Source organism: Phoca vitulina, unplaced genomic scaffold, assembly GCF_004348235.1.
Source record: "Phoca vitulina isolate PV1807 unplaced genomic scaffold, GSC_HSeal_1.0 scaffold66, whole genome shotgun sequence".
NCBI classification, from domain to species: domain Eukaryota; kingdom Metazoa; phylum Chordata; class Mammalia; order Carnivora; family Phocidae; genus Phoca; species Phoca vitulina.
The window spans coordinates 7,216,669-7,228,943 of record NW_022589769.1 but is presented as its reverse complement, the minus strand read 5'-3'; the positions used below and the strand labels follow the sequence as shown (position 1 = coordinate 7,228,943).

Here is a 12,275-nt window from a genome sequence, read left to right as displayed (position 1 = left end):
TGAGTGACCTCGGGCCAGTTACTCAACCTCTCTGTGCCTCATCAGTGCAATGGGGGGTGATCACAGAAACTGCTTCGCAGAGCTGTTGTGAGAATAAAGTGAATTAACTCACATAAAGCAATTAGAACCACTCCAGGGGCAGAATAAGGCTGGTTGAGTATTGGCTCTGGTGTGATCGCCACTTGCTCCTTTTTGGGCCCATGGACCCCTTGTCCTGCAGAGGGAGCTGGTCTGTAACCAATTTCCAGCCCAGAGATAGGAAACTGGTGAAGACAGAGCTTGCCCAGAGGAATAGCAGTGTCTGTGAAGGACACAGAGAGCATCAGTGTTGAGACTCTGGATGGCAAAGTGAGCCACCTGGAAATTTCTGGACTCGGGGACCAAGTCTACGGTTCAGTGATTGATCAACCCAGAAGCATGACAGGTGCCTCTGAGGCTCAGGACGTTGTATTTTTCTAGCTGCTTGTACAGCATTTGCTTGGCACTCGTGGGACCCTGGGGAGTGTTGTAGTTGGATTTTGGTGCCCTGGGTGAGGGAGGACTTCGGAGCGGCTCAAGTCTCGTCCGTTCTCCACTCTGCCATGTCAGCTGTGGGGCCTGGGGCAAGTCGCTTAACCTCTCTGAACTTCACTTTTGCCACCTGTGAAATGGGAGTGATAACAGCCTATGTGTGGAGCTGTAGTTCAACTGTGGTTCCGTGGAAGGATGGGTACGGCCCTCAGCCCAGGGCTCGGCCCATTGCAAGCATCCATGGCTCTTATGCCATCGTCAACTTTTGTCTTTTTTTCTTTTTTAAGAGAGAGAGAGCACGCATGTGGGTAGGCAGGGAGGGGCAGAGGGAGAGAGAGAGCCTCTCCAGCAGACTCCCCAGTGAGCACGGAACCCGATGCAGGGCTCGATCTCACGACCCTGAGATCACTATCTGAGCTGAAATCAAGAGTCAGGCGCTTAACTGGCTGAGCCACCCAGGCGCCCCCAACTTTTGTCATTTTCTATTTTAATCCACCCACACGTTGTTCCCAAGAAAATCAGTATCCATCCGGTATGAAATGTCGGCATTCATCTAGAGAAGCACCCACAGCAAGTCTTAGCTCCTTAAATTGACACATCAGAACCAGGTTTATGCGACTGGAAAATGGGCAAAACCCTAACTGCTGAGGCACGGAGGGGCGAGCATTTCCTCCCTATGCCCCCAGGCCCCCCCACCCCGGATTAGACTATGTCCGGCCACGCAGGGTGTTTTCCCCTCAAGGCCTCTGATGACACAAGTCCACAAATTCTAAAATCCAGAAACTTCTGAAAACCGAAACTCAGCTGATGGCAAAACGTGCCAAGCCCACAAGAGGCTATTTGTAGTCTCTCTATTCCCCTTAGGAGAACAGTGATGTCTTTCGCTGCAGGAGTATTAATGGGCTCCCTCGGCGCCATTGGGAGTGTCCTAGGTTACTCATATAGTATGTCCACAGTGGTCCGAAATCTAGCAAATCCTGAACCTCTTCTGGCCCCAGGGTTGGGAAAAGAGATTGTAGAACTTCTGGCATTTTGATGATCATTAACCTTATGCAGAGGTTGCTGTGCATTGGGCACCAGCCTGGGCCCTTGGCACATAGGATCTCATTTAATTCTGGCCCAACTCTGAGAGGTAGAGATGCTGTCTCTGCAGAGGACCCAGTCGGGCCCTGACCTTCTGCTGGGATGCCGATGAGCAGGCCATGGGCACTGGGGGGCCAGTGGGATTCTGACTCTTTAGACGTAAAGGAACGGTTTCCTGTTTGTTTTGGAGGAAGCAGGCCCCAGGCCGTCAACCCGCCCAGCCACTCTGAGAGCAGGTGCTCCCCATGGGCTGAGCCCCCCACGATCTCGGGGCTGCATGGCCAGCCCACCCAGGGAAGAATCTGTCTTACAGCCTCTTCTTGGAGCCCTGCACATGCTTCTCAGCTGTTCATCTCCTATGTTCACGGCAAGTCCCGGGGAGAGACCCCTCCCTCTGGCCTCAGCTTCTGCCCCTCAGATCCGTGGCCGGCAAAGTGCATAGCCCGGCAGCAGCACCTGCGAGCTTGTTAGGAATGCAGGCCGCGGGCCCTGCCCCAGACCTGTGGGCGCAGAGCTCCAGCGATGGGCCGGCCCCCTGGATTTTAACAAGCCTTCTAAGGACGCACAGTTGGAAGTGGGCTGGAACAGTGAGGCAACTTCTAGGCGGCTTTAGGCTCCAGGAAGGCCAGCGCTGCTACCTTGTAGGGCACAGGTGGGCCTGCCCTAACGTGCTGCGACATCGCACTTAGGGATGAAGAAATCCACCTGGTACAACAGCCCAGCCACCCGTGTGCCCCCCCCAATCCGGGACCCCCGTGGTCTCCATGCCGCACCACAGTGGAATGGACTTTCTCCTTAGATGAATTAGGGGTGTGTTCACATTCTCTTTCCCGAGGCTAGTTGAACCCCACCCCCTCGGCCAGGGTGCTTCTGGCCACCACAGACGTGGCTTTGCCACTTGCTAGCTGTGTGCTCTGGGAAAATGACTTCCTTCCCCGAGCTTCTGTTTCCCTATGTTGAAAATGCAAATAAAATTTGCATTTACTTCCTCGGATAGGTTGTAAGGCTTAAATGAGATCTCCCCTCCTGCGGTTGGTGAGACAGGGATGGGGGAGGAAGGGTAGGTTCTGGCAAAGGAAACACCTGTGATACCCCCAGGATTCTTAACTCCCACCTCAAACCAGATCTGCTGGAGAAGTCACGGGCGATTCGCCAAGCCAGAGACGAGAGGACGTTCCACATCTTTTATTACCTGATTGCTGGAGCCAAGGACAAGATGAAAAGTAAGTGACCTGCAAGGACACATCATTGGGGGGCGGGGGGATGGGGTTCAGCCATCACCTTCATCATGATCCAGGTTAATAGATTGGCTATTAAAGCAGAGCCTCAGGTGCTGCCCAGGGGAATAACTATCTTTGGGCGGCAGGTGTGTGATTCCTCGTCTCTGTTCAGTGAGTGTGGTTTCTGTTCAGGCCACATTTACTGAGCATCTGCTATGTGACATGGCCGACGGTGAGTCTAATTAGATGTTAGATGACTAATCAAGTCCAATTGGACACAGGCTGCCTTCCAGGAAGGGAGAAAGACAATTGCAGTATTTACCAGTTTATAAAACTTGGAAGTATGTAAGAGGCAGTTTCGTGAGGGATTTGGAAGAGAAGGGGAGGTAAGCGCTTTTCATTATACCTGTTTTGAAAGCCACCTTACGTGGCCTTTGTAGGGCAAGGGTCAACAAGCGATCCGTAAAGGGCTAGATAATAAATGTTTTAGGCGTTTTGCGGGTGACGGGGTTTTGTCACAAGTACTCAGCTCTGCCATTGTAATGCAAAAGTAGCCATGGGCGGTATATAAACCATATAGCGCATAGCTATGTTACAATAAAACTTTAGTTACAAAGTAGGCGGTATGCTCTAGTTTGCTCACCTCTGCTGCAGGGAAAAATAGTTTTTAAAAGATTTTATTTATTTATTTAGAGAGACCATGCACGAGTGGGAGGAGGGGCAAAGGGAGAGGGAGGGAGAGGAGCTCAAGCAGACTCCCCGCTGAGTGCCGAGCCAGATGCGGGCCCCATCTCATGACTCTGAGATCATGACCTGAGCTGAAATCAAGAGTCAGATGCTTAACCAACTGAGCCACCCCAGGATCCCTGGGAAAAAAATATTTTATTGAGGTATAACTAACATATAACATAGTGGTTTTGGGTATACAACATAATGATTCTGTATTTGTATATATTTTGAAGTGATCACCACCATAAGTGTAGTTCACATCTGTCACCGGTAAGGAAAATACTTTTTTCTATAAATGCAGTATAGTATATACCAGCTTCCAATAGGAAATTATATGTTCTGAACATACAGTAACTTTAAAGAATATACAAATCACATAGCTGAGAAAAAGAATATATACATAGTATAGTCTAAATTCTAGTAATAATTTTAAGACTAAAATTTTACGAGAGCAATACAAACTTTGCTTCCCATCACTTTTGGGGCCCAGGGTTAGTTATTTTGCTTAAGAAACTTATCAAAGGGATGTGTGCACCGGTACCTTTGCTGTGATGAGGTGTATTTCAATGTTACGCCACTAGGGGGCGACCTCATCCATTGTTTAGTCCTGATGCTTGGTCTGGAGCGTGTAATAGGGTCAGAGGTGAAGCGATTTTGGATAAAAGGGCGGAGATGCTGAACAGATGTTGTACACTGGAAATTAGGTAAGTTATCAGTTACAGTGTGGGACATTATGAGGTGGCCCAGGGAGAAATGTGTATATCTCTCCTTCTCTTTGGCACCAAAGTCAAGAGTTTGCTTGTTTGGTGATCTGGGTTCCGGTTTTGTGCTCTGTCTCTAGTCTTCCAGAAATTGGGCAAGGATAAGGCTAACTCCTGAAATTCCTAGGGGCCATTTTTATTCTTGATGATAGATCTGGCTTTTAGAGAGGATCAATATTTGTAAATTTACCCAGAGTCTGGATAATGAAATCTTGGCCAAGACCCAAATCCTTGTGACTTTAATCAGGCATTGCAGCTAATCCAAAGGCTGGAGTTAACTGGTATCTTGTGTCAGTCTACCCTCAGGCACCTTCCAAGTGACTTGACCCATAAAAGACCTTTGTTCTAAAAGAAAAGTATCTCATTGACTTTTCTCCAAAACCATAATGAAATCCAGCCTCATTAAAGATTGATCTGGAAGAGGACACTTGATGTATTGGAGGGTGTTCTAAAGGCAAATAGTACAAGAAAAAGAGAAGCAATTATAAATTTGGGGGGGAGTGCTGAACAAGAACAGCAGCAAAATGTCACCAGAGAATACTGCTTTACAGAGAACCGTGTTTCCTGTTATAAACAAGGAGTTGGCAAATGTTTTTAATAAAGGGCCAGATAGTAAATATTTTAGGTTTTGGGGACCATATGGTTTCTGTGGCAGCTACTCAAATCTGCCTGCCCCTGTAGCATGAAAGCTGCCACAGAAAAGAGACAAGGAAATGGGAATGGCTGTGTTCCAATAAAACTTTATTTATAAAAACAACCAGCAGACTAGAATTGACAAAAGAGCTAAATCTTTATCCACCATTGCAGGGGATCAATAGATAATATCTCATTTTGAAATATCCAGAAGCAACTTATTATAGATGATATATAAACACATTATAATTTATATAAGCCTATATAATATATGACATATAGTATATACAAGCCTATGTTATATATAATTTATATTAAGCTGTTAAATAGAGAGATAGTGGTAAGTACCAGAAGCAACAGCTAAAAGAGATAAAAGCAGTACTATAGGGTAAGGTAGGAATTGGAAAAAGGGTGAACAGGGAATGGTGTTTTTATTATAAACCTTTCAGTAGTAATTGATTTTTAAAATTCATGTGTATTAATGATGTGATAAAGTTTCATAAGTGAATGGATAAATATTGATCTAATTATTCAGGCAGCTTTGTTCCTAAAGGCAGGGTGTTTTTGGACAACTGAGATAAAGGCATCCCTTTCTCCAGCTAGATGCAACCCTGTGTCAGGGGACGTGGCTTAGCAGGTGGAGCCAAGGCTAGGTTTTAGCTGCCAGGTAACTTGGGGCAGTGCCCAACCTGCACCACTGTATGAGGCTGGTGATGGCTGGTGATGCCTTCTGCGTGTTAGAGCAGAAGGAAGGTTTTAAACTGTACAAGGCTCGGGAAAGGGAACGAACTTCGGATGGCCCAGACCCTTCACCAGGTTCATGCCTCTCGTTCAAAGTTCATCTTCCTGACCACCATCCCATCTTCCTCTCCTTCTAGATGACTTGCTTTTGGAGGGCTTCAACAACTACACATTCCTCTCCAATGGTTTTGTGCCCATCCCGGCCGCCCAGGATGACGAGATGTTCCAAGAAACCGTGGAGGCCATGGCGATCATGGGCTTCAATGAGGAAGAGCAGCTGTGTAAGTCTTCATGCCTTGAGGCTGGGTGCTGGTGAGGGGACCTAGAGTCATGCCTTCAGGACCACCAGAATTAGTTAGAGGCTATTCTCGGGTTAGGACAGATTTCTGCTTGCTGGATTCCCTCCATTCCCTCAAAAAAAAAGGAGAAGGAGAAGGAAAATGAATATTGCCTTAGGTGGCTTATTGGTGTTTTAGAAAAATGGCTTCATATGTTAGGCTGTTTCAGTTACAAGCAACCGAAATTGGCTTAAGCAAAAAGGAAAATGATCCACTCCCAGAGCTGGAAAGTTCAGGGATATGGGTTTCAGGTACAGTGGGTTCTGTGGGCTCAAAGGATACCTCTAGAACCTGGTCTCTGAGCAATATTGTCTTTAGGTGGACTGCCATTTCTTGGCAGCAGAATGGCTGCTGAGGCTCCAGCCCTTGTGTCCTTTGGGTTTATGTCTAGCAGAACAGATTGGATTCCCTGCCTGAGTCCCTGAATGAAGTCTCATTGACTCTTACTGGTTGGCTTAGGTTGATGTGCATATTCCTGAGTTATTCACAATGATCCAGGGTTTTGGAAAGCTCTGAGTGGCTTATGTTATAGTCTCTGTTCCATTTTGGAGCTGGAGATAAAGGATGTTTGCCTCCTCAAGAACATATGGGCACAGGATGGGTGGGGTTGTGGGAGTAACTGAGACAATGGGTTCACTTGGGCTCTTCCTGGAAATTGCCTTCTGGTGATAGACCCATGTTGATCAATATCACCAGCCAATGACCAAGAACACATTTGATCCTGAGACCAAGAAAGCTCAAAGAGATGATCTTGGTTTCCACACTGTGCTTCAAGAAATACTTGTCCTTCTGGGTTAGCCGTGCCCCAGTGTCTGAGGCTAATCTCTTTTGGGAACACCAGGACACGGCTGTGGAAAATTTTTCTTCCTTCCCACGCCCACACCCCTTTGGTGCCCCAGAATAGGCTAAGGTTGCTGAAATGCAGCATAGAGGGAGGGGCAGCTTCCCTCGCGATAATTGGGGGCCCAGAAAAAGCAGGCTCCGTGGGTCAGTGGACAAATGGGTGGTGTTTGTGGATTTTGGCCAGAGCCCCACAGCAGAATCCAATGTTAACAGCATTCCTTCCTGAATGGCATGGGCTCTCCCAGAATGATTTGTTTTATTTGGGACACGAGTCATTTTTGCTTCTAATCTTTGCTTTCAACACACACACACACACACACACACACACACACACACACACAAAATGATTAAGTATTTGCTGTACGCCAGGCATTTGCTAATGCCTCTTAAAAAAAAAAAAAAAAGTACCAAGATGTCCAGTTTTAAATAATAAAAAACCAGAACAAACTAACATGTTGATCAATGAGGACTTATTCAATTATTATTTGGCCTTAAGAAAGAAAATGATGGCTTTCTAAATTGTTTTAGAACAACATGGACTTGTGGAAATGCTTTAAATATATTTAAAGTGAAGACATCAGGGGACAAAGCAATATGCTAAGTGCTTTATATGCATTATTTAATATCAAAAGAACCTAGCAATGTGGCCATTGTTATCCCCAATTTGCAGCTGAGAAAATTGAGGCACAGAGAAGTGAAGGAACTTGCCCAAGGACACACAGCAGGTTGCTGGTGGAGCTGGGACTCTTTCTCGGGTCTCAGGGACTCCCAAGGCCCATTGTGTGATTCACTGTGCTCTGTTTTTGTCTGTAGAAAGGTGGTTTTTGTCCTTTAAACCCTTTCAAAAATCTGTGTCAGAACCAAGGTATGGAAATCAAGGCTAGAAGGAGCCCAGGGTATTCTAAAACGTGGACTGGTATCATTATCAGTGCCGTGGAATCCCACTGTGGGATATTGGTCCTTTTCTCTGCTCCTTTTCAATTCTCCTGATGACTTTCAAGAAGAGAGTAAATAGCAGCTTGGCACCCACTAGGTCCTCAGCCCCTCTCTGGTCCTTGCTCATCCCCCCCTTTCACCATAGAGAGCAGATGCCCGAGCCTAGCATCTTGCTAGAATTTGATAATATTGTTCCTTCTCCCTGTATTTATTTTTATAGTTGCCATCTATTTATATGGCAAGGGAAGCTGATCTTTCACTTACCATACAGTTTCCTAGTAAAGTCAGCTTCAGGAAAGAGAAATAAGTGAAAGTATAGAAAAATGTTAAATGAATAGCAGCGTGGATGGAACGCTAAGTGAACGTTAAGATGAGTGTGTGCAATGACAGATGCCCCATGGGACACAGGTGGTGGGGTGGGGGTGGGGGGATGTGGAGGAGGGAGGTGGCCCCCCCAGGGGACATTTTTGGTTCTCACAACTCAGGAGAGGGAACACTCCTGACATCTAGTGGTTAGAAACCAGGGATGCTGCTGAGCATCCTACAGACGTGCATGGGGCAGCCCCCCCCCCGCCCCCGCAAAGATTTATCTGACCCGTTGAGACCCCCCTGAGTTAGACTGCTTCCCTGGGCTCTGTAAACATTTCAGCAATCCTTAGTTTAAACTTGGAGTTTAAAAACTATTAGTATAGCACTTAACAGTTTACACAGCCCCTCTGCTATTGTTAAAAAGAAGGTGACTTAGTTGTTTCCCATCAAAAGAAGCTTTACTCATTTGGGGAGGAAGGGTTTCTGCAATAGTGAGTGGGAGCAGATGGGTTGGTGGTCAGTAACGGGGCCTTCCTCCTGCTGGGCTGGGCCAGAGTCCCTGAGATGTGAGGGCAGCTGTTGTGAAGGGCTGTCACCCCAAGTCTGGCCTGAGGAACCAGAAGAAGCTGGGATCTCAGGCTTTGTTCCCAGAACACAGTGATTTCTTCTTGGAAGCCAGAACCCTGGGGGATTTGCATCTGTGTTAAACTAAAGGCAAGCGTTTGCATTAATTAGTCATCTATCTTTCCATCCTCCATCCATCCATCTGTCAACCCATCAGTTAGTCCATCTATTCATCAATCCACTGATCAACCCATCCATCTATTGATCCATCCATTGATTCATTCATCTTCCTCTCTTCCTTCCATCCATGTATCCATGATCCATCTTCCATCCATCCATCCATCCATCTATCCATCCATCCATACATACATCCTTCCATCCTGCATCCTCCATCCATCTTCCCACTCTCCCGTAACTCGTGGTTTTGTGGGGATTTCAGACGTAGGAGCCATTTTAACAGTAACATGGCTGAGTATGGAGTCAGAGGGTTCCATGGGTCTGGGAACACACCTGAGTGTGTTGAATGCTGTGTCTTACCCACACATCTGAAGACACCTGGATAACAAGTGGGAAAAAATTTCCTCCTTCTCGATCCTAACATGAGCACCTTGTACATGCAACCAGACAATATTAAGAAGCACAGGGATTGTTGTTTTGCTTTGTTTTGTTTTTTGCTCTTTAAATATCTTTTATTGACATATAATTTACATTTAGAAAATTGTGTATAAGTGCACAGTTTGATTAATTTTTATAGACTGAACACACCTGTGCTCCTCGCACCCATTTAAACTAAGAAAACACCAACAGCCCCCCAAAGCTTCCCATAGCCCTTCTAATAGTTTCCCCCAATCAAGGTTAACCATTGTCCTGACTTCTAACAGCATAGTTTTCCCTATTCTCGAACCTTCTGTAAGTAGACTTACGTAGTTATGTTCTTGTTTGCATTTGGCATCTTTTGTTCAGCATTTGTGAGATAACAGTTTTATTGTTTGGTTGTAAATCATTCATTCTCCTTGCTGTATAGTAGGGTTTGATAAACATTTTCTGTAAAGGGTCAGATAGTAAATATTTTGTGGGCCATACGATCTCTGTTGCAAATGTTCAACTCTGCCCTTGTGACATCAGACAGCTACTGACCATATATAAATGAATGATTGTGGCTGTGTTCCGATAAAACTTTATTTACAAATGGCAGGCAATGGGCTGGAGTTGGTCCATGGGCTGTAGTTTGGTCTATGGGTTGGTCCAACCCCTGCTGCACAGTATTCCTTTATAACACATGGTTTTTAGCAACCATCTGAACATATTCTGCTATCCCCAGCCAGGTTTTCTACCATGATAGCAGGGCATTAGGTTAGTTTGCCTTTTTTTCTAGACTTAGGAGCTCACAACTGCGTCTTTTTGGGAGAAGGAGGTAGGTTGGCTCTACGATCCCCAATAACTTTTAGACTCTAAACCTCCAGAGCACCTTGGTGTTGAATGCTGTGTCTTACCCAATCTTCTCTTCTCACCCCAGCCATCCTGAAGGTGGTGTCATCTGTCCTGCAGCTTGGAAATATTGTCTTCAAGAAGGAAAGAAACACAGACCAGGCATCCATGCCAGATAACACAGGTGCTTCTTGCCTTTTCTGAATAAAATGACAACTTCTGTGATGGCAAGGAGGGTCACGTGAAGTCTTTGGTTATATTTTGGATGAGGGTATTAACAAGAGCTAAACTAACTTATTTTCACTGACTTCTGTCTTTTTTTAGACTTTTTACTGCTGACGATCGTACAGTGGGAAGTTCTTGAATCAGAGCATGGGCCAGGGGGGAGGAGAAATAATAGTTTTAGATCAGAGAGGAAGGATCCTTAGAGAGCCTCAATTCTAACCCTGCCCCCATCATTTGTTTTATTAGACAAATATTTTTGAGCATGTGCAATCTGCCAGGAGCTGGGGTTCATCAAGAAGCCCCATAAGAACAGCCCCATTCCTCATGGCACATACGGTCTTGCTGGGGGGACAGAGCTCAAGTTTCTCTGCAATTAGAGTTGCCAGATAAAATATAAGATGCCCAGTTAAACCTGAATTTCAGATAAACAACAAATGTTTTTATTCCAAGATATATCATTTTATAATATATTGTATGTTCTATGCAATATTTGGGACATAATTATACTTTGTAAATGTTGGTTATTCGTGTGAAATTCAGGTCTAACTAAGCATCCTGTATTTTTTTTTTTTTTCTAAATTTGACAGGCTTACCTGCAAATAAGCGGTGTTTTGTGTTATGGAAAGATTGCGTGGTTACCCCCATGCTTGTGGGTGGCTGAGCCGAAAGGATAATTTCAGTCCCTGGCTTGTCCAGCTGCTGTCTCCACACCACGGTGCAGGCTGTGTATTGTGGTGCTTTTGGAAAGCTCCCTAGAGCTTCCCCTCCATTGCACCTGCCAGTTGTTTCTCATGTGGTATTCTCCAAAATATGGCGAGTGAAAGGACTTCTCTCACCGAGGAGAAAACTTCAGGGAAAGACAAACCAAAAAAGCCCCCCTTGCACAAAAGAAGACAGGACGAAATCCTAAAACCACACCGAGTATCGTCTGCCACCACACACGTGCAAACCATCAGGCAGCACTAGTCTTCACGTGGCGGATGATGATTATTTTCTTTTGAAGAAAAGGTTTAAAATGAGGAAGTGGATAATATAACAAGAGTCCCCCATCCAGAATTGACATTTGTGAATGTGTTCTGACACTGCTTTGTCTTTCAAATGAAACCAAGTAGCCCACAGTGACATCCCCTCGTCCTCCCAGCGGGGTCCCCAGCGGGGTCCCATTCTCCTCCTCATGCCTCCAGGCAACCACAGCTATATTTTACTCTGTCCCTTTCCGATTGCGTTTTTATGCTTTCACACACGTGTATATAAACAATATATGGTGTTGCTTTGTGAGTGTGACTTTAATTTACGAGAGTGACGTCACACTGGAGGCATCGTTCTGCAAATATTCTCTGTACTCACCTTTGCCTGGATCTGGGTTTCTCAACAGTAGCGCCCCCTAGTGTGACAACTAAAAATGTCTCCGATCATTGCCAAATGTCCTGTGGGGGCAAAATCATCCCCAGTTGAGAACCACTGGTCTAGAAAGAAAGAGAAAACGAGTCGTTCCTTTACCTGCTGTTGGGTACTCATCTTGTGAAAACACCGTGATATATTTGTTTGTTTCCATATTAATGGACATTTAAGTCGTTTCCAATATTTTTCCACCAGAAATAATGATGTAACACAGATCTTGGCACAGTGGGACACTCTTTACATGCCTTACCTCATTTAATTGTGTTGACAAACCCACAAGGTACCAGATGGCCCACTCTTTTTACGAGCTGAGAAAAGCAAGACTCTAGGAAGTTAAATAGCTTTTCCAAAATCACCTGGTTAGGAAGTGGGAAAGGGGCAAGAACTTGAATCTAGAACTGTCTGACCCTAAGCCCCCCCTTGGGGCATACCTCCATCTCACCTCTTAGCAAAACACTGGGGATGAGGTCACCAATGACAGTGGTTTTCAGGACTCTTTCATGCTATGTTCACTACCATCATGCTCCTTTTCTCGAAAAATATCCAATGTATGC

General features: G+C 45.5%; 1 protein-coding gene across 6 annotated transcripts in view; it reads left to right on the top strand.

Annotated features, from left to right (window-relative positions):
• MYH11 (myosin heavy chain 11) overlaps positions 1–12,275 on the top strand; it is a 112,562-nt gene that overhangs the window by 62,811 nt on the left and 37,476 nt on the right. For all 6 annotated transcript variants that reach the window (XM_032392201.1, XM_032392203.1, XM_032392200.1 and 3 more), the window contains 3 exons: positions 2,718–2,816; positions 5,815–5,958; positions 10,184–10,279. In XM_032392201.1, coding sequence (XP_032248092.1) covers positions 2,718–2,816; positions 5,815–5,958; positions 10,184–10,279 — 339 coding nt within the window. The remainder of the gene's footprint in view (positions 1–2,717; positions 2,817–5,814; positions 5,959–10,183; positions 10,280–12,275) is intronic.